Raw genomic sequence first — 23,291 nt, 5'->3', positions numbered from 1 at the left:
CTCCTGCCACTTGTCTGCAATCCACATCCCAGGAGTGGAAAATTGGGAAGCGGATTTACTGAGTCGTCAGACATTCCATCCGGGGGAGTGGGAACTCCACCCGGAAATCTTTGCCCAAATAACTCAATTATGGGGCATTCCAGACATGGATCTGATGGCCTCTCGTCAGAACTTCAAGGTTCCTTGCTACGGGTCCAGATCCAGGGATCCCAAGGCGACTCTAGTAGATGCACTAGTAGCACCTTGGACCTTCAACCTAGCTTATGTATTCCCACCGTTTCCTCATTCCCAGGCTGGTAGCCAGGATCAACCAGGAGAGGGCTTCGGTGATCTTGATAGCTCCTGCGTGGCCACGCAGGACTTGGTATGCAGACCTGGTGAATGTCATCGGCTCCACCATGGAAGCTACCTTTGAGACAGGACCTTCTTGTTCAAGGTCCATTCGAACATCCGAATCTGGTTTCCCTCCAACTGACTGCTTGGAGATTGAACGCTTGATTTTATCAAAGCGTGGGTTTTCAGATTCTGTAATAGATACTCTGATTCAGGCTAGAAAGCCTCTAACTAGAAAAATTTACCATAAGATATGGAAAAAATATATCTGTTGGTGTGAATCTAAAGGATTCCCATGGAACAAGATAAAAATTCCTAAGATTCTATCCTTTCTACAAGAAGGTTTGGAGAAAGGATTATCTGCAAGTTCTCTGAAGGGACAGATCTCTGCGTTATCTGTTTTACTTCACAAAAGGCTGGCAGCTGTGCCAGACGTTCAAGCGTTTGTTCAGGCTCTGGTTAGAATCAAGCCTGTTTACAGACCTTTGACTCCTCCCTGGAGTCTTAATCTAGTTCTTTCAGTTCTTCAAGGGGTTCCGTTTGAACCCTTACATTCCGTAGATATTAAGTTATTATCTTGGAAAGTTTTGTTTTTGGTTGCAATTTCTTCTGCTAGAAGAGTTTCTGACTTATCTGCTCTGCAGTGTTCTCCGCCCTATCTGGTGTTCCATGCAGATAAGGTGGTTTTGCGTACTAAGCCTGGTTTTCTTCCGAAAGTTGTTTCCAACAAGAATATTAACCAGGAGATAGTTGTACCTTCTTTGTGTCCGAATCCAGTTTCAAAGAAGGAACGTTTGTTACACAATTTGGACGTAGTCCGTGCTCTAAAATTCTATTTAGAGGCCACTAAAGATTTCAGACAAACATCATCTTTGTTTGTTGTTTGTTCTGGTAAAAGGAGAGGTCAAAAAGCAACTTCTACCTCTTTCTTTTTGGCTTAAAAGCATTATCCGATTGGCTTATGAGACTGCCGGACGGCAGCCTCCTGAAAGAATCGCAGCTCATTCCACTAGGGCTGTGGCTTCCACATGGGCCTTCAAGAACGAGGCTTCTGTTGACCAGATATGTAAGGCAGCGACTTGGTCTTCACTGCACACTTTTGCCAAATTTTACAAATTTGATACTTTTGCTTCTTCTGAGGCTATTTTTGGGAGAAAGGTTTTGCAAACCGTGGTGCCTTCCATTTAGGTGACCTGATTTGCTCCCTCCCTTCATCCGTGTCCTAAAGCTTTGGTATTGGTTCCCACAAGTAAGGATGACGCCGTGGACCGAACAGAATTTATGCTTACCTGATAAATTACTTTCTCCAACGGTGTGTCCGGTCCACGGCCCGCCCTGGTTTTTTAATCAGGTCTGATGAATTATTTTCTCTAACTACAGTCACCACGGTATCATGATTTCTCCTATGCATATTTCCTCCTGTAAGTCGGTCGAATGACTGGGGTAGGCGGAGCCTAGGAGGGATCATGTGACCAGCTTTGCTGGGCTCTTTGCCATTTCCTGTTGGGGAAGAGAATATCCCACAAGAAAGGATGACGCCGTGGACCGGACACCGTTGGAGAAAGTAATTTATCAGGTAAGCATAAATTCTGTTTTCCCCCCTATTCCCCAGTTTTGTATAACCAATAGTTCTATTAATATACTTTCGTATAGGTGGCGAGAGTCCACGACCTTTTACGCATGGGATATACATTCCCACGAGGAGGAGGCAAAGTTTCCTAAACTCCAAATGCCTATAAAATCCCCCTCATCCTTTTCAAAACTCTTCATAGAATGCTTGCATAAATAGAAGCGCACTCGACGAACAGGAACATTAAAATTTTTTTTTTTTTTTTTTTTTTTTTTTTTTTAAATGGTCTAAATTGAACATACTGACAGTTACTGCTTCCCTAGGCTGGAGTTGATTAGTGCTTGCAATGCTACATAAGGGGGGCTGATACTGAACCCAAATTTTTTTTTTTTCTTTCATGGTGCATGCAATTTTAAGCAAATTTCTAATTTACTCCAGTTTTTTTTCATTTGGTATCTTTGAAAAAGCAGGAATGTAAGTTTACGAATAGGAGTAAATTAGAAAGTTGCTTAAAATTGCATTTTAAATCCAGAAAGAAATATGGGTTCAGTATCCCTTTAAAGGGGTTATAATATTTGCATTCATTTTACATATTTTTTTTGCCATAATGGGGCAGCACGAATCTATAACTAAATTTTACTATAAGTCTACTGAACACCTTATATACCAAAGCTTAGTGTGCTTATTGCAAAACTGAAGTAGTTCAGCTCATTTATGTGACTCATTTTTAGATCTTTTATTGCACACCAATTAATCTAATGATGCTTCAATTGGTACAAACGCATCTGTCTCCTCCTTACAGATGCAGGTAGAGTACCTACAGCAGTAAAAAAATTAATTGCTACAATCGCTAAGGCCCTGGCTGCACTACCGCCTTTAAATAAGAGGATAAAAGGCTATTACTGGTAGAAGAAAAAAATGTGAATTAAGTCCTGAACTTCAAAATACTGAAGTATCTTTGAACGATGATACCTCCAACAGTGGGGCTCCCTCATCGGACAGAGCATAATTCCCTTTTTTTTTTTTTTTTTAAGTGTCTTAATCACTTTAGGGATTGATAAATCTAAACCTGATGATAAACCCTGTAATTGTTTAAATTCAGTATATAAAACTTAATCGCCCTGAGATTTTCCCTATACCTGATGCTGTCTTTGACATGATTGCAAAGGAATGGTCTAAACCTCCTACAAGGTTTAAAAAAACCCATATCCTCTACCTGCTGTTAAATTAGTGTTATGGGAAACGGTTCCCAAAGTTGATGGGGCCATTTCCACTCTGGCTAAACGTACTACTATTTCTCTAGAAGACAAGATTACCCTTTTCTGTCTAAAGGGTCTTTAGAAATGCCCTTCTTAGATAGTACTTCTTTTACACTATATACTTAGACCAGCTATGTCTATCGCTGATGTGGCTACTGCTTCTACTTACTGGTTAACAAGTCTTGCACTGCAGTTATCCACAGACTGTGAATGTTCTAATCTATTGAATTTACTTTAAAATACTGCATTGCAAATAAAATGGTTTGTATTTGATATTTTGAAAATTAATATCAAAAGCATGTATCTAGCTATACTTAACAGAAGAGCCCTATGTCTTAATTCCTGGAACGCTGACATGGTGTCTAACACTAGATTATCTTTCTTTCCAAGGAAAGACATTTTGTTTGGGTCTCAACTGGATTCTATTATTTCTACCATTACTGGAGGTAAGGAAACTTTCTTTTTCCTTCTTCCTCCAGACAAAAAGTCCAAAGGAAAATTCAGCTGTCATAATTCATATATATATATATATATATATATATATATATATATATATATATATATATATATATATATATATATATATATATATATATATATATATATATATATATATATATTCTCAAACATGAGATGAATCACAAGCCAGCTCCGTCCACAGTTAATTAATGAAGGTGTGTTTGCAGAAAATGTCAGACTAGGAGCGCATGCATAAACTCTGAGGAACAATCACAATTTCCCATGTACAAAGCCAACAAACAAGTGCTACCTGTAATTCAGCAGAAATGACCACAAAGAACCGAAGGACGGTAACTCACTACCCCCGGTAATTAGAGGAATCTACTCCAGGAATGAGCACAGAGCGGCTAGTCTTTTCTTCAGTATGCGCTCCTGCTGTCTGCACCCGGGCTCCAGGTCGCTTCCGGGTTCCACGTGTCAACGCTCCTCCAATGATAGCCCGGTATCAGTTCTCCCAAAAGAACGTCACACAATCAGCGGCTCCAAAACGTAACTCGGAGGTGCCGTGCCGGTCAGGGAAAGTAGGTAACTTGAAATGTTGAAATGAAGGCTGGCACATCTCCTTGAGTTGTAGTTTAAAAAGTTATTTTTTCAGTCAATTTAAAACAAGCAGGTTTGCAAAGCTCAGGAAGTATGCTTATGCATACTTCCTGAGCTTTGCAAACCGCTTGTTTTAAATTGACTGAAATAAAGAACTTTTTAAACTACAACTCAAGGAGCTGTGCCAGCCGTCATTTCTACATTTCAAATATATGGGTTGAAAACATTATTTCTCAGATATCAAATTGGATTTACAATAAGACTTTCAACAGTAATGAATTGTTTTTTATTTTTTCTATCCCATATTGCACAACATCCAATAAAAGCTCAAGTTTGTGTTTTTTTTGTTTTTTTTCAATCGTAGATCTGGAAGATATGGGAGCAATTTTTCCTTTGCATGAACAGGGGATGGGATTTTATTCAAATCTCTTCATTGTATCAAAGAAGGAAATTTTCTTTCAGACCAATTCTGAATCAGAATATGCTAATCAAATTTATAAGAATACTGACTTTCAAAATGGAAACTTTTAAGACTGTTCTGCGTTACTTTATGTTAATAGTTTTACGGGATGCTTTCCTTCACATCCCAATTCACCCAGAACATTACCCGTTCCTGAGGTTTTCCTTTATTAGTCTGTTGCTCTTCAGTTTTGTCTAGCTTACAGCTCCAAGAGTATTTACCAAGATTCAAAATGCCCTTTTTATCTGTAATAAGAACTCAGGATATTGCATTATTTCCTTACCTGGACGATATCTTGGTACTGGCTTGATCTTCTCATTTATCAGAATTTAACACAACTATAGTTGTTTCTTCAAAGACATGGTTGGAGGATCAATTTATCCTTAATTCCAGACAAAGGTCGCCTTTTTCACAACATTAATAGGGAAATTGTTGTTCCCTCGTTTGTGACCTGATTCAAATGCTCTTTACATTATTTGGATGTTAGGGCATTGAAATATGTTGATACTAAAGATTTCATACAGTCTTCTAGTCTGTTCTCTCTTCTGTTCCTTAGAAAGGCCAGAAGGCCACTGCTTTAGCCTTGATTGAAACTGTTCGCAAAGCTTATTTGGAGATGGGTCAGTCTCTGCCTCAGAATTACAGCTCATTCTACTAGATCAGTTGCCACATCTTGGGCTTTCAAGATTGAGGCTTCAGTTGATTAAATTTGCAAAGCGGCCACTTGGTCTTCTCTGCATACCTTTACTAAATGTTACTATTTGTTTTTGCTCTATCAGAAGCAGCTTTTGGTAGAAAGGTCCTTCAGGCAGATGTCTGTTTGATAATTGTTCCTATATGTTTGAGTTTATCAGAAAACATTAGTTGGGTTATGGATTTAATTTCTCAGTGAAAAAATCTTTCATTTTAATCCCTCATTACTCATGGACTTTAAAATCTTTGGTATTATATCCCATACGTAACGGGTTGACTCACTACCTAATAGAGAAAATATAATTTCTTACCTCCATTCTTTCATGGTGGCCAGAGTCCATGAGTTCCCATCTGTTTTTTGTTTGTTTTAAGCAATTTTCCCCCTGCTCCTATTGGCTTTTTCTCCTAAACACCTCACCACTTGGCTGTACGTCAAACTAAGGTATGCGTGAGGTGGGAGGGGTGGTTTTTTTTTTGGAGTTTGGGAAACATTGCCGCCTCCTGGTTGGAATATATATCCCATATGTAACAGGTTGTGGGCTCTTGCCACCATGAAAGTGAATTTACATCCCCATGCCCTCACTGGAGCAAGTTTAGACATTTTAAATGGAGATGGTGACAACTCTAAAGATGGTACTCCTTTTCTTGGCTTGGTTCTGTTTTCTGTGTAGAGGCTGTGATTTGTGTGTTTAGTAACCTTAAAGTGTTTGTAAATGGCATTTGCTTGGGTTTACCATCACTAAAAAAATAAAGTGGAGTTTGAGTGATCAAATATGTCAAGGCTGCTAAACGCACCCTTTCTGTGGCGTTGCAAATTGCTAAACTCAACGGCTCCGGCCGTCCATGGTCAATCGATCTCCTTCAAAGAGGTGACGTTTGCACCTCTAAACAAATAGTCGTGCTTGTCAACTGACTGTTCTGTATGCACACATGGCTATTTGTTTAGAGGAACATGAGTCGGCTCATTGGTAGACTGTGCCGTGGGCAGCTGGAGCCAATTATAGCAATGTGCAGCGGCACATTTAGGGAGAGTATCGCCTTTTTTTTTTTTTTACTACATTTTATCACTTAACCTCCACTTTAGTTTTATTGATGGCAAATCCTAGTGTTAAAAACTCAGATTTACCATTACTTTAATATTGTTCCATATCCATTACCAGCCTATTTGTGTTAATGTGTAATTAACAGACTAAATCAAAGTACTTTATATATTTTCTTTTATATATTTTTAATGTAGTACATAACCTGGATGTAGAATACTCTGAAGTGACTTCCGCCACCAACTACTCAACTCTAATCTGCATAATATATTTTGAATCTCTTAGATTACAAAGTTTATAATATATTATAATATATTATATTATAATATTATATTATATTCCTTGCAAGGACTCCTACAAGTCCACTCTCTTTCCTCCAGCCAAAACAATAGTGATGGAGCCTTCTTTCCTTTACATTTGTGTAAACTTGCTTGTGTGTTACAAACATTTTAAACTGCTGGGAAGGTTGTGGACTAAGCCTTGGCAAAATCCTGATTTGTTAGTTGCATTTTTAGTCTAAAGGGGGCCTCCAAATTGAGAACTGTGCTAAGACACTTAGTGCACTCTTCTAACTGCAAATTTTATATTGATGTGTATAGGAAGAACAGTTACAATTTAGCCTGCAGTTTTATAGTTTAGCCACAACAAATGTTAAGAGCAGCAATGCACTACTGGGAACAAGCTGCTGCTTGTTTGAGCCAATGACGAGGCTTATGTGCAGCTACCAGTGTGATGTTTGTCGAAGCACAAATGCACTTCTGGAATCTAAGGATACAAAATAATAAAGCAAATTTACTTATAGAAGTAAATTTGAAAGCTTATTGGTTTAAAAACGCATGCTCTCTAAATTTTAAAAGATTAAAGAAATTAAACTACGGAGATCTGCAATACAATGGTTACTAGTCATGTTTTTTCATCCTGCAGCTGTTTCCTTATCTCTTACAAGTATTACTGAAGCTCTGCATCTTCACATTGGGCACTGCCACCTTGGAGCTGATATTTTCTAACTTTTTTTTTTTTTTAATCTGTGCAAAAAACTGCAGAAATGTAACACTTCTCTCATGTGAGCTGAAGTTAAAGGTACAGCTGGCAGAAAGCTAACATTAGATGTGAGTGCACTGCTTTTGTCGCAGGATGCAGCAATACACGAACTACAAGATGGTGGTGCCCGGTATAAAATTGAGTTTTACTAACTAGATTCTGAAATGAATTAAGAGGCTTTAAGAAGAGCTGCAGGTTAAGGAGGAAATGCAATAGTATGAGTAGTAACCATATTACTGTAGTTGTACTCTGCTGTTTAATGTCTTTAACCCCTTAATGACCACAGCACTTTTCCATTTTCTGTCAGTTTGGGACCAAGGCTATTTTTACATTTCTCCTGTGTTTGTGTTTAGCTGTAATTTTCTTCTTACTCATTTACTGTACCCACACATATTATATACCGTTTTTCTCGCCATTAAATGGACTTTCTAAAGATACCATTATTTTTATCATATCTTATAATTTACTATAAAAAAATTATAAAAAATGGTAAAAAACACACTTTTTCTAACTATGACCCCAAAAATCTGTTACACATCTACAACCACCAAAAAACACCCGTGCTAAATAGTTTCTAAATTTTGTCCTGAGTTTAGAAATACCCAATGTTTACATGTTCTTTGCTTTTTTTGTAAGTTATAGGGCCATAAATACAAATAGCACTTTGCTATTTCCAAACCATTATTTTTCAAAATTAGCGCTAGTTACATTAGAACACTAATATCTTTCAGGAATCTGTGAATATCCATTGACATGTACATATTTTTTTTTAGTAGACATCCCAAAGTATTGATCTAGGCCCATTTTGGTATATTTCATGCCACCATTTCACCGCCAAATGCGATTAAATACAAAAAATCGTTCACTTTTTACAAATTTTTTCACAAACTTTTGGTTTCTCACTGAAATTATTTACAAACAGCTTGTGCAATTATGGCTTAAATGGTTGTAAATTCTTCTCTGGGATCCCCTTTGTTCAGAAATAGCAGACATATATGGCTTTGGCGTTGCTTTTTAGTAATTAGAAGGCTGCTAAATGCTACTGCGCACTACACGTGTATTATGTCCAGCAGTGAAGGGGTTAATTATGGAGCATGTAGGGAGCTTTTAGGGATAATTTTAACTGTAGTGTAGTAGACAACCCCAAGTATTGATCTAGGCCAATTTTGGTATATTTAATGCCACCATTTCACCGCCAAATGCGATCAAATTAAAAAAAAGTTAAATTTTTCACAATTTTAGGTTTCTCACTGAAATCATTTACAAACAGCTTGTGCAATTATGGCACAAATGGTTGTAAATGCTTTTCTGGGATCCCCTTTGTTCAGAAATAGCAGACTTATATGGCTTTGGCTTTGCTTTTTGGTAATTAGAAGGCCGCCAAATGCCGCTGCATTTCACACGTGTATTATGGCTAGCAGTGAAGGGGTTAATTATGTAGCTTGTAGGGAGCTTGCAGGGTTAATTTTAGCTTTAGTGTAGAGCTCAGCCTCCCACCTGAAACATGAGACCCCCTGATCCCTCCCAAACAGCTCTCTTCCCTCCCCCACCCCACAATTGTCCCCGTCATCTTAAGTACTGGCAGAAACTCTGCCAGTACTAAAATAAAAGCTATATTTGGGCTTTTTTTGTTTGTTTTTTAGCATATTTACATATGCTGCTGTGTAGGATCCCCCCTTAGCCCCCAGCCTCACTGATCCCCCACCAAACAGCTCTCTAACCCTCCCCCTCTGCCTTAATTTGACAGCTTTATTTTTCTGTAGTTTAGCGGTTCCCTCCCGATCCCGCCCCCCTCCACTCTACTCGGCACATTGATGGCCGCCCACCCGCCTCCCAGACTTGCTCCCACCCACCAACGATACCGGCCACCGATGTCCGGTGCAGAGAGGGCCACAGAGTGGCTCTCTGCATCGGATGGCCAAGGGGGGTTATTGCAGGATGCCTCTATCGAGGCATCACTGCAATAACCGGAAAGGAGCTGGAAGTGAGCAGGATCGCTTCCAGCTGCTTTCCAGACCAAGGACGTACGCCACACGTCCTCGGTCATTAACTGTTTTTTTTTTTTTTTGAGGACGTGTGGCGTACGTCCTTGGTCATTAAGGGGTTAATTTTGACTTTACTGTCCCATTAGACATACACGTAAGATATAGCGTAGAAGCCGGAGGAAACCGGCTTGTAGCTCCTTGCATGGATATGTCCATGGCAAGTAGTGCAAAAATGGCAAGACGTGCCTTTACATTTTTTTTTAATTATACTGTCCATTTTAATCCCTGAAAAACATTCTTTGTAATATTTGTAATTACAGAAGGTATTTCTCTAAATGTGTTTTTTTTTTTGTTTGTTTTTTTCCTCTTAGGCCCAGGCAGTTACTCTAACAGTGGCTCAAGCGTTCAAAGTAGCATTTGAATTTTGGCAGGTATCCCGAGACAGTAAGTATACAACCAGATGGAATTTTAGGTGATAGTATTTATATAGTGCCTTTCTCCCAGTGGGACTTGAGGCCCTTTTTCAGCGCTTGCTCTTGGAATTGACCAAATCGGCAGCTGAATAGTAATAGTTGTTGTTGTTGTTAACCAATTTAATGGTACTCATTTTATCGACCTCAGAAGGATGTAGGGCTGAGTCGTCCCTGCCGGGATATGAACCTGTGAGCTTGGATCTTTTAAACAGGTTTTTTTTTTTTTTTTTTATAGTCCAGGGCATTTACCAACTGAGCTACCTCACCAATATCATTGTATGTAATGCTGTAGATAATTTAGTATCTTAGCTTTTTGAATGCTGTAGTAATGACAAATTAATAAAAAAAAAGTACCTCATTTCTGTGTAAACGTTTGTTTAATGATTTGGAGAGCATAATATTTTAAATTACTTTTTCAAATTAGCTTCATTGTCTTGGTGTCCTTTGTTGAAGGAACAGTAATGCACTGCTGGGAGCTAGCTGAACACCTAAAAGGCATTTGTGAGCAGCCACTAATCAGCAGCTAGCTTTCAGTACTAACTAGGTATTATCAAAAAAGATACATAGAGACCAAACGTAATTAAATTACAGAAGCAAATTGAAGTAATTTAAAATTGTATGTTCTATCTGAATCTTGAAAGAGAAAAATTGGATGTCATGTGTTTTAATGACCAATGACTGAATTATTCCATTGTGAAACAATTGAGCAAACTGAAGCTGTGTCCTTAAGGAGTTAATAGACAACTGAGATGAAAAGGAAATGAATATTATATTGATATACATTTTTTTTTTTTTTTTGTGGTTACCTTGTTTCTAAGCCTCTGCATCCTTCCCCCTTATTTCAGTTCTTTTAATAGACATGCATTTTAGTCACTCATAAATAACGCCATGCCTAGCTGTGAAAAACTGTCAAAATATGCTAAGGCCGCCTTCAAAGGCTTGCCTAGATTTAACTTTCAACAAAGATAACAGGCTTAATTCTAGGCCAGTCTAGGACCAAACAATGTTTATTGGAACAAGTCAAAGCAGGGTAAGAAAGCTATCCATACTACAAAAACTGCATGACCGTTTGGTCCCTGATCCAGCAGTTCTCGTTAGACCAGTTCTGGATCTGAAAGCTAGTAGCCTGAATCGTTTCCATTTTGAAAAGATTGAATCCTTATTTCTTTTGTTCAGTAAGGTCAGTTTATGGCCACAATAGCTTTTAAAAAAATGCTTGCCTTCATGTTCCAATTCAGAGAGCATTTCCAGTTTATTTTTTTGCCTTTCTGGACAAGCATTTTCAGGTTGTTGCTCTACCATTTGATCTGGCTACAGTTCCAAGAATTTTCACAAATGTTCTGGGTGCCCTTTTTGTCTTTGATCAGAACTCAGGGTATTGCAGTGTTTCCATAACTGGACAACATCTTGGCTCAAGCTCCTCCTCCTTTTTCCCTTTAGCAGAAACTCACAGACTGGGGGTTGTGGTTGGTTGTTTCTCAAAGGTAATTTTGTGGGGATTTCAAATACTCATTCTCACATGAGTCTTTCTCTAACAGGGTAAGTTTAGATTGGTGTCAATGTACAGAGGATTAAAAAGTCCAAAAAGTATTTATGGAACTGAGCTTTGAGTGCATGTTAACCCACGGGTAATATATTTATTGAATATGTAACAAGATATTTCGTTACCTGATTTCTTTCATAATGGTGAGAGTTCACAGAATGTGTATTTCCTGTCCACTAGGAGGTGGCAAAAACACCTACTTTCCAGAGCTTTACTCTATTTACATAACCAGTAATCCATCAGCCTCTAGTTACAACTAGAAATCCAGGAAAAGAACCAAGTGGGGGAATAACATACAACCACCATCTGTGTATAGAATGTGGGTGGGACTCATGTAATTATTACATTGAGAATTTAAATAGTTGTAAAGGGGAATAGATACCCAGTAGGAACCATAACTTCCTTTCTGGAGGCAACTGGCAAATATGGTATAGGCTGGTCAGATGAGCACAATCATTAGCACACCTGAAAAATTGTAGTTTTCTTCATAAATGGAAAGGGTCCACAGCTGCATTCATTACTTTTGGTTATTCAGAACCTGGCCACCAGGAGGAGGCAAAGCGACCCCAGCCAAAGGCTTAAATACCTCCCCCACTTCCCTCATCCCCTAGTCATTCTTTGCCCTTTGTCCCAGGAGGTTGGCAGAGAAGTGTCAGAAATTTACAATTTGTCTCTTATGGAGGGTAGTACTCTTCGGCATGAGTTTTAAGTAATCCTGTCAGCCTCTCAGTAAGAGCTTGGATGAAAGTTAGTCTGGAGATGCAGAGGGAGTCTTTCTGCGAAACCTTTCCGACTAATTTTTAACAGCTCCATAAGCAATCAGTGTTGAGTTTCGCTGCCTGCTTTCTTCTCAAGTCCATGGCAGAGACGAGGCTACTATATGCCACACTTGAAGGGCCGTGTTCCTGTTCCACGGCGTAGATTCCGGTAAGATAATTTAATTTTACTTTTCGCATGATTGAGTTGTATTTCAAATGTTTTCCCGAGAGGCTATCACCTTGCGGGACCAACTAGAGTAATCAGGGTCTCAGTGAGGCTTCTTTTTGTGTCTTGGAATCAAGAGTTAATATATCCTAAGGGGGGTTATATGAACAGGTTATGTTATGTGATTCCTCCTGCTTATGTGTAGTATTACTTAGGCTCATGGTTTTGTGGAACATAACGGTCTTGGAAGTGACACAGCCTTTGCGGTTGGGCACACTTTTCTGGACTGTGTGGCTTACCTTGTGACCGGGCTTGGTCACGTTTTTGACTCTCCAATTCTGCATTTCTGACCGTGTGGCGACAGAAATTCTGGTCCGCTGGTGTCTGGCGCATAGGAGGTGTGGAGTGTCCCAGCCATTGGGGGTGTAAGGTGCCGTTTAGATTTTTTCCAATTTGGTCCATTTTTTGTATTCATATCCCAGTTATGGAGGATTGTGATGAGATTGACGTGGTCTCTGATTCAGATTATACTTATTGTAGTGAATACAAATCGGCCCAGATGACACATGTCAATTATGTTCCATATGCTGTGCTAGAGGGCTCAATTCCTTGGGATCCACCTCTGGGGGTGCTATCCCTCAAGTGGCGAGTTCCCTACCACTTACTGTTGGTACATGTGCAGGTGACCCAGATTATGCTTATCCTTCCCTGGATGGGGGTTTGTTCCCTCCCGAGGTTGTGGCACGTTTCTCATCTGCAGCTTCCAGATGTCTGCTTAAGAGTGAGTATGTCAGTCAACCCGCCACCCCCGTCATTGGGTGGTCCATTCATCTCTCCTGGGGAGCGACTGTTCCTGAGACTCTGGAAGCATGCTGTGCTTTTTGTTACTGGCACACCTTTGTGTTCTGTTACGGCACATTTTGGCATTGTTGGACGATCCCATCCTTAATGGATATAGGCGTTCTCAGTATTCTACTTCAAATAGCTCACATAATTAAATATAAGGGGATGAAGTAGTCTTCTTATAGTCTGAGTATCCTTTCCAATCTGAGCTTGGATGAGCAGGGTTCCGTTAGGCTGGTCCTGAGGTATACACTATTTGTTGATCACACGGTTTACTTCTACGGAAGTTGTTCGGGGGACTTGTTTTTCAGGTGTCAAGCATTCTGAAGGTCCGTAGCGCATCGGACTGGTTCAGTCTTCAGCAACCCTTGAGCTGGTTATTTGGGACTTGGAGTTCCAATGCGTCGCACGCTGTTGGTTCCGATTATCATCGGGATTTGAGTGTTTCCTTCCCTGCGTGGCTTGAAGATTTGGAGGTTTTAGGGCCTCTTTGCTGCCGTTATGGGCGGTCTTGCCCTTCTAGGGCTATTGAAATTGTTGTTTTGGACTTTTTCCTATTTTGAGGACTCTTCCTTCGGATCAATATCTCTGGACTTTGTCCATTTCTCCTTAGAGGTTGACCTTGCGGTCTTCTCCTACTCTGAGGGTTAGTCGTTCCTTTTTAGTAATGATAGGCTATGTGGTCTTATCCTGGCTCTGTCTAGGGGCTGTTTCTGGGGTTTTGGGATGCGGTGCATTCCTTTTTCCTTGGATGTAGTCCTCTGGTTTTGTACCTGCACCTGAGCTCTGTTGGGGTGTCTGAGTCCTTTCCATTCTGCCCTTTTATCTGGGGCTGGTGGTTGGGGTCCTTTTCTCTTCCCCTGTTCTTCAAGCCTGCCTGTTACTTGGGCTGGTCTGGTGTTGTAACACGATCTGAGATGTTTCTCCTCAGATCGTGTGGAGGTATGGTGAGCCTCATTGAAGTTCTGGGCTCCTTGTTGTTCCACATACGGGTGTATTTTATTTTCAGTCATCCTGGTATGACTGCAGTGTGTGGTGGTCAGAGGTTGCTCTCTGGGGTTGATGCACGTGTTGGCCTGGGAATATTTCGATATTCTGAGTTCCTGGCGACTTGGGACTGTGGTTTCAGTAGTGTTTTTCGGGGTGGTTGCTCTGTAATTTCCGAGAAATTGTTCTGTTCTGATTCCTGGTCTCAACCTTGTGGTTCTGTACAGTTTGGGGTCTGGTTGTTGCCTTCCCTTGTTTCAGGAACCTTTAGGGTCTTTGAGCTTGGCTCACTTTTTGGGGGTTTTACTTTTTTTTTTTATTTGGATCTGATTGCTCCCTGTTTAGGGTCTCCCAGGAATCCTTGTTTGCTCCTCCATGTCCTCTTCCTTTTGGGAGTTTTTGAATGTTCCCCTTTCTCTTGTAAGGGGGGTATGGTTGAGGACCGACCTTGGGGCGATGGTATTTTCTGGAGGAGTATTGGCTCAGTTGAGTCTGTTCTGCGGTTTCTAGCAAGGCTTGTGGACTATCTGCGGATCAGTGTTCTGGGGGGGGTGTCTTTTTTTTTTTTTTTTTTTTTTTTTTTTTTTTTTTTTTCCTTTTTTTCAAATGTTTACTTGGCTTCAGACGCAGCAGGATTTTTGTTGGATTGTGGTTCAGGCCTGGTGCCCTCAGGATGGGGCTGCTTTTAGTTCCCTCCCATTTTAGCATTGTCCTCTAGCTTGGGTATTTTCCCAAAAGTAATGAATGCAGCTGTGGACTCTTTCCATCTGAAGAGAAGAAAATTATCGGGTAAGCATAATTTATCTATATCCTCCTAAATATACAGAAAACGTGTCCTGTTGAAGTGGATTTTAAAGTGTTTTTCTCCAACATAGGTGTGTCCGGTCCACGGCGTCATCCTTACTTGTGGGATATTCTCTTCCCCAACAGGAAATGGCAAAGAGCCCAGCAAAGCTGGTCACATGATCCCTCCTAGGCTCCGCCTACCCCAGTCATTCTCTTTGCCGTTGTACAGGCAACATCTCCACGGAGATGGCTTAGAGTTTTTTAGTGTTTAACTGTAGTTTTTCATTATTCAATCAAGAGTTTGTTATTTTAAAATAGTGCTGGTACGTACTATTTACTCAGAAACAGAAAAGAGATGAAGAATTCTGTTTGTATGAGGAAAATGATTTTAGCAACCGTAACTAAAATCCATGGCTGTTCCACACAGGACTGTTGAGAGCAATTAACTTCAGTTGGGGGAACAGTTTGCAGTCTCTTGCTGCTTGAGGTATGACACATTCTAACAAGACGATGTAATGCTGGAAGCTGTCATTTTCCCTATGGGATCCGGTAAGCCATGTTTATTACGATTGTAAATAAGGGCTTCACAAGGGCTTATTTAAACTGTAGACTTTTTTTGGGCTAAATCGATTGATATTAACACTTATTTAGCCTTGAGGAATCATTTATTCTGGGTATTTTGATTTAATAATATCGGCAGGCACTGTTTTAGACACCTTATTCTTTAGGGGCTTTCCCAAAGCATAGGCAGAGTCTCATTTTCGCGCCGGTGTTGCGCACTTGTTTTTGAGAGGCATGGCATGCAGTCGCATGTGAGAGGAGCTCTGATACTTATAAAAGACTTCTGAAGGCGTCATTTGGTATCGTATTCCCCTTTGGGTTTGGTTGGGTCTCAGCAAAGCAGATACCAGGGACTGTAAAGGGGTTTAAAGCTTAAAACGGCTCCGGTTCCGTTATTTTAAGGGTTAAAGCTTCCAAAATTGGTGTGCAATATTTTCAAGGCTTTAAGACGCTGTGGTGAAAATTTGGTGAATTTTGAACAATTCCTTCATGTTTTTTCGCAATTGCAGTAATAAAGTGTGTTCAGTTTAAAATTTAAAGTGACAGTAACGGTTTTATTTTAAAACGTTTTTTGTACTTTCTGATCAAGTTTATGCCTGTTTAACATGTCTGAACTACCAGATAGACTGTGTTCTGAATGTGGGGAAGCCAGAATTCCTATTCATTTAAATAAATGTGATTTATGTGATAATGACAATGATGCCCAAGATGATTCCTCAAGTGAGGGGAGTAAGCATGGTACTGCATCATTCCCTCCTTCGTCTACACGAGTCTTGCCCACTCAGGAGGCCCCTAGTACATCTAGCGCGCCAATACTCCTTACTATGCAACAATTAACGGCTGTAATGGATAATTCTGTCAAAAACATTTTAGCCAAAATGAACCCTTGTCAGCGTAAGCGTGGCTGCTCTGTTTTAGTTACTGAAGAGCATGACGACGCTGATATTAATATCTCTGAAGGGCCCCTAACCCAATCTGAGGGGGCCAGGGAGGTTTTGTCTGAGGGAGAAATTACTGATTTAGGGAACATTTCTCAGCAGGCTGAATCTGATGTGATTACATTTAAATTTAAATTGGAACATCTCCGCATTTTGCTTAAGGAGGTATTATCCACTCTGGATGATTGTGAAAATTTAGTCATCCCAGAGAAACTATGTAAAATGGACAAGTTCCTAGAGGTGCCGGGGCTCCCAGAAGCTTTTCCTATACCCAAGCGGGTGGCGGACATTGTTAATAAAGAATGGGAAAGGCCCGGTATTCCTTTCGTCCCTCCCCCCATATTTAAAAAATTGTTTCCTATGGTCGACCCCAGAAAGGACTTATGGCAGTCAGTCCCCAAGGTCGAGGGAGCGGTTTCTACTTTAAACAAACGCACCACTATTCCCATAGAGGATAGTTGTGCTTTCAAAGATCCTATGGATAAAAAATTAGAAGGTTTGCTTAAAAAGATGTTTGTTCAGCAGGGTTACCTTCTACAACCCATTTCATGCATTGTCCCTGTCACTACAGCCGCATATTTCTGGTTTGATGAACTGCTTAAGGTGCTCGATAGTGACTCTCCTCCTTATGAGGAGATTATGGACAGAATCAATGCTCTCAAATTGGCTAATTCTTTCACTCTAGACGCCTCTTTGCAATTGGCTAAGTTAGCGGCTAAGAACTCTGGGTTTGCTATTGTGGCGCGCAGAGCGCTTTGGTTGAAATCTTGGTCGGCTGATGCGTCTTCCAAGAACAAGCTACTAAACATTCCTTTCAAGGGGAAAACGCTGTTTGGTCCTGACTTGAAAGAGATTATCTCTGATATCACTGGGGGTAAGGGCCACGCCCTTCCTCAGGATCGGCCCTTCAAGGCAAAAAATAGACCTAATTTTCGTCCCTTTCGTAAAAACGGACCAGCCCAAGGTGTTACGTCCTCTAAGCAAGAGGGTAATACTTCTCAGGCCAAGCCAGCTTGGAGACCAATGCAAGGCTGGAACAAGGGAAAGCAGGCCAAGAAACCTGCCACTGCTACCAAGACAGCATGAAATATTGGCCCCCGATCCGGGACCGGATCTGGTGGGGGGCAGACTCTCTCTCTTCGCTCAGGCTTGGGCAAGAGATGTTCTGGATCCTTGGGCGCTAGAAATAGTCTCCCAGGGTTATCTTCTGGAATTCAAGGGACTTCCCCCAAGGGGGAGGTTCCACAAGTCGCAGTTGTCTTCAGACCACATAAAAAGACAGGCGTTCTTACATTGTGTAGAAGACCTGTTAAAAATGGGAGTGATTCATCCTGTTCCATTAAGAGAACAAGGGATGGGGTTCTACTCCAATCTGTTCATAGTTCCCGAAAAAGAGGGAACGTTCAGACCAATCCTAGATCTCAAGATCTTAAACAAATTTCTCAAGGTCCCATCGTTCAAGATGGAAACCATTCGAACTTTCCTTCCTTCCATCCAGGAAGGTCAATTTATGACCACGGTGGATTTAAAGGATGCGTATCTACATATTCCTATCCACAAGGAACATCATCGGTTCCTAAGGTTTGCATTCCTGGACAAACATTACCAGTTCGTGGCGCTTCCTTTCGGATTAGCCACTGCTCCAAGGATTTTCACAAAGGTGCTAGGGTCCCTTCTAGCGGTGCTAAGACCAAGGGGCATTGCAGTAGTACCTTACCTGGACGACATTCTGATTCAAGCGTCGTCCCTTCCTCAAGCAAAGGCTCACACGGACATTGTCCTGGCCTTTCTCAGATCTCACGGCTGGAAAGTGAACGTGGAAAAGAGTTCTCTATCCCCGTCAACAAGGGTTCCCTTCTTGGGAACAATTATAGACTCCTTAGAAATGAGGATCTTTCTAACAGAGGCCAGAAAAACAAAGCTTCTGGACTCTTGTCGGATACTTCAGTCCGTTCCTCTTCCTTCCATAGCTCAGTGCATGGAAGTGATCGGGTTGATGGTGGCGGCGATGGACATAGTTCCTTTTGCGCGCATTCATCTAAGACCATTACAACTGTGCATGCTCAGTCAGTGGAATGGGGACTATACAGACTTGTCTCCGAAGATACAAGTAAATCAGAGGACCAGAGACTCACTCCGTTGGTGGCTGTCCCTGGACAATCTGTCTCAAGGGATGATGTTCCACAGACCAGAGTGGGTCATTGTCACGACCGACGCCAGTCTGATAGGCTGGGGCGCGGTCTGGGGATCCCTGAAAGCTCAGGGTCTTTGGTCTCGGGAAGAATCTCTTCTACCGATAAATATTCTGGAACTGAGAGCGATATTCAATGCGCTCCAGGCCTGGCCCCAGCTTGCGAGGACCAGGTTCATACGGTTTCAATCAGACAACATGACGACTGTTGCGTACATCAACCATCAGGGGGGAACAAGGAGTTCCCTAGCGATGGAAGAAGTAACCAAAATTATTCTTTGGGCGGAGTCTCACTCCTGCCACCTGTCTGCTATCCACATCCCAGGAGTGGAAAATTGGGAAGCGGATTTTCTGAGTCGTCAGACATTGCATCCGGGGGAGTGGGAACTCCATCCGGAAATCTTTGCCCAAGTCACTCACCTGTGGGGCATTCCAGACATGGATCTGATGGCCTCTCGTCAGAACTTCAAAGTTCCTTGCTACGGGGCCAGATCCAGGGATCCCAAGGCGGCTCTAGTGGATGCACTAGTAGCACCTTGGACCTTCAAACTAGCTTATGTGTTCCCGCCATTTCCTCTCATCCCCAGGCTGATAGCCAGGATCAAGCAGGAGAGGGCGTCGGTGATCTTGATAGCTCCTGCGTGGCCACGCAGGACTTGGTATGCAGATCTGGTGAATATGTCATCGGCTCCACCTTGGAAGCTACCTTTGAGACGAGACCTTCTTGTTCAGGGTCCGTTCGAACATCCGAATCTGGTTTCACTCCAGCTGACTGCTTGGAGATTGAACGCTTGATTTTATCGAAGCGAGGATTCTCAGATTCTGTGATCGATACTCTTGTTCAGGCCAGAAAGCCTGTGACTAGAAAGATTTACCACAAAATTTGGAAAAAATATATCTGTTGGTGTGAATCTAAAGGATTCCCTTGGGACAAGGTTAAGATTCCTAGGATTCTATCCTTCCTTCAAGAAGGATTGGAAAAAGGATTATCTGCAAGTTCCCTGAAGGGACAGATTTCTGCCTTGTCGGTATTACTTCACAAAAAGCTGGCAGCTGTGCCAGATGTTCAAGCCTTTGTTCAGGCTCTGGTTAGAATCAAGCCTGTTTACAAACCTTTGACTCCTCCTTGGAGTCTCAATTTAGTTCTTTCAGTTCTTCAGGGGGTTCCGTTTGAACCCTTACATTCCGTTGATATTAAGTTATTATCTTGGAAAGTTTTGTTTTTAGTTGCGATTTCTTCTGCTAGAAGAGTCTCAGAATTATCTGCTCTGCAGTGTTCTCCTCCTTATCTGGTGTTCCATGCAGATAAGGTGGTTTTACGTACTAAACCTGGTTTTCTTCCAAAAGTTGTTTCTAACAAAAACATTAACCAGGAGATTATCGTACCTTCTCTGTGTCCAAAACCAGTTTCAAAGAAGGAACGTTTGTTGCACAATTTGGATGTTGTTCGCGCTCTAAAATTCTATTTAGATGCTACAAAGGATTTTAGACAAACATCTTCCTTGTTTGTTGTTTATTCAGGTAAAAGGAGAGGTCAAAAAGCAACTTCTACCTCTCTTTTTGGATTAAAAGCATCATCAGATTGGCTTACGAGACTGCCGGACGGCAGCCTCCCGAAAGAATCACAGCTCATTCCACTAGGGCTGTGGCTTCCACATGGGCCTTCAAGAACGAGGCTTCTGTTGATCAGATATGTAGGGCAGCGACTTGGTCTTCACTGCACACTTTTACCAAATTTTACAAGTTTGATACTTTTGCTTCTTCTGAGGCTATTTTTGGGAGAAAGGTTTTGCAAGCCGTGGTGCCTTCCATTTAGGTGACCTGATTTGCTCCCTCCCTTCATCCGTGTCCTAAAGCTTTGGTATTGGTTCCCACAAGTAAGGATGACGCCGTGGACCGGACACACCTATGTTGGAGAAAACAGAATTTATGTTTAACTGATAAATTTCTTTCTCCAACGGTGTGTCCGGTCCACGGCCCGCCCTGGTTTTTTTAATCAGGTCTGATATTTTATTTTCTTTAACTAGTCACCACGGTACCATATGGTTTCTCCTATGCAAATATTCCTCCTTAACGTCGGTCGAATGACTGGGGTAGGCGGAGCCTAGGAGGGATCATGTGACCAGCTTTGCTGGGCTCTTTGCCATTTCCTGTTGGGGAAGAGAATATCCCACAAGTAAGGAGAAATCGTTGCATTCTTTAGATGTTAGAGCTTTGAAATATTATGTTGAAGCTACAAAATCTTTTCGTAAGACTTCTAGTCTATTTGTTATCTTTTCCGGTTCTAGAAAAGGCCAGAAAGCTTCTGCCATTTCTTTGGCATCTTGGTTGAAATCTTTAATTCATCTTGCCTGTTGAGTCGGGTAAAACTCCGCCTCAGAGAATTACAGCTTATTCTACTAGGTCAGTTTCTACTTCCTGGGCGTTTAGGAATGAAGCTTCGGTTGACCAGATCTGCAAAGCAGCTACTTGGTCCTCTTTGCATACTTTTACTAAATTCTACCATTTTGATGTATTTTCTTCTTCTGAAGCAGTCTTTGGTAGAAAAGTACTTCAGGCAGCGGTTTCAGTTTGAATCTTCTGCTTATGTTTTTCGTTAAACTTTATTTTGGGTGTGGATTTTTTTCAGCAGGAATTGGCTGTCTTTATTTTATCCCTCCCTCTCTAGTGACTCTTGTGTGGAAAGATCCACTTCTTGGGTAGTCATTATCCCATACGTCACTAGCTCATGGACTCTTGCTAATTACATGAAAGAAAACATAATTTATGTAAGAACTTACCTGATAAATTCATTTCTTTCATATTAGCAAGAGTCCATGAGGCCCGCCCTTTTTTTGTGGTGGTTATGATTTTGTATAAAGCACAATTATTCCAATTCCTTATTTTATATGCTTTCGCACTTTTTTTCTTATCACCCCACTTCTTGGCTATTCGTTAAACTGAATTGTGGGTGTGGCGAGGGGTGTATTTATAGGCATTTTAAGGTTTGGGAAACTTTGCCCCTCCTGGTAGGAATGTATATCCCATACGTCACTAGCTCATGGACTCTTGCTAATATGAAAGAAATGAATTTATCAGGTAAGTTCTTACATAAATTATGTTTTTAAACAACATTCCAATTTACTTCTATTACCTAATTTTCTTCTTTCTTTAGATATACTGTAATGAAGAAATAACAATGCACACGGTGAACCAATCACAGGAGGCATCTATGTGCAGCTACTAAGCATATCTAGATATGCTTTCAAGCAAAGAATATCAAGAGAATGAAGCAAATTAGATAATAGAAGTAAATTAGAAAGTTGTTTATAATTGTATGCTCTTTCTAAATCATGAGAGAAAAAAATTGGGTTTCATGTCCCTTTAAAGTTGTTTTTTTGGGGGGGTTTTTTGGTTTGTTTTTGTTTTTTGCCCTCTTGAATTTCTAACATGTCCTGAGGCTCCTCCTTATAGCTTGTGGTGCTGATGGGGAACCATCTTTCAGAGACAATCTGCCCTTGCACATATGGAGGGACATGAGATCCCTTTTTAAGGGGATGTGATCCCTCTCCTCTGCTGCAGAAGCCTGCATTGTGTCCTAGACACAAAAAATAACTGCTCATGCTATATTCCTTATGCTGCGTATGCCCACAAACCTTTTCATTTCAGATTTGAAACGGGCTTGTAACCTCTTATAATCACTATGGCTAAGCTAAACGTTGCCCTGAGCATTTGTATTTAATCTGACCTTATTGATGCATACGAGTATCCTGCCAAAACATTTTTACCTTTCTTGGTACAAATCCATGTGGGCAGATATCTTTCCAGTGTGGTATCCGTTTGCTTCCACTCCAGATTTTAAAGGGACATAAAAAAACTATCTCCCCCCCCTCCATGATTTAGACAGAACATGCAATTTAATAAAACTTTCCAATTTTCTTCCTTCTCTTGGTATCCTTTGTTGAAGCAGCATTGCTATACTGATAGCTGAACACATTGGGTGAGCCAATGACTAGAGGCATATGTGCAGCTGCCAGTAATGCATTGCTTCTCACAAGCCTACCTAGGTATACTTTTCAAAGGATTCAAAGATACTGAGTCGCGTTTAGACAATAGAAAATTGAAAAGTTGTTTAGAATCCCATGTTCCTTTTGAATAAGTTCATGGCCCACTTAAAGGGACAGTATACCCAAATGTTAAAGCACTTAAAAGTGGTAAAACATAGCTGTAGAAAGCAGACTAGAAAATATCACCTGAATATATCTATGTAAAAAAGGAATTTACCTAAATTCCCATAGTATTCATTCCCCAGCTGGACAGCAGCTTGAAGTATAACAGTTATTAGAGCACTTACTCTGGTGAGCTGAAGAAATGGAGGTAAAATCTCTCCTTTTTACATAGATGTTCAGGTGATATTTTCATGTCAGCTTTTTAGTTATGCTGCATCACTTTCAAGTGATTTTAGAATATGTATATTATGTCCCTTTAAAGTGGTGGCCAAACATTTTATTTGCCAATATCCCATTTTGTTAGCATTCCTCATGGTAAAACATTAAAGAGTGTTAACTATCAGTGCAATCTGTTGCAGATGTTTCTGAGCGGTGTAAGTAACCCATTTTATTTTTA

The 23,291-nt window shown here is 40.9% G+C and overlaps 1 protein-coding gene across 1 annotated transcript in view; it reads left to right on the top strand.

Moving 5' to 3' along the window:
- LDLRAP1 (low density lipoprotein receptor adaptor protein 1) overlaps window positions 1-23,291 on the top strand; it is a 161,478-nt gene that overhangs the window by 79,731 nt on the left and 58,456 nt on the right. Inside the window, exon 5 of the mRNA XM_053705385.1 lies at window positions 9,812-9,884. Within this exon, the coding sequence (XP_053561360.1) occupies window positions 9,812-9,884 (73 nt within the window). The remainder of the gene's footprint in view (window positions 1-9,811; window positions 9,885-23,291) is intronic.

Source organism: Bombina bombina, chromosome 3, assembly GCF_027579735.1.
Source record: "Bombina bombina isolate aBomBom1 chromosome 3, aBomBom1.pri, whole genome shotgun sequence".
Classification (NCBI taxonomy): domain Eukaryota; kingdom Metazoa; phylum Chordata; class Amphibia; order Anura; family Bombinatoridae; genus Bombina; species Bombina bombina.
This window is presented reverse-complemented; position numbering and strand designations above follow the sequence as displayed.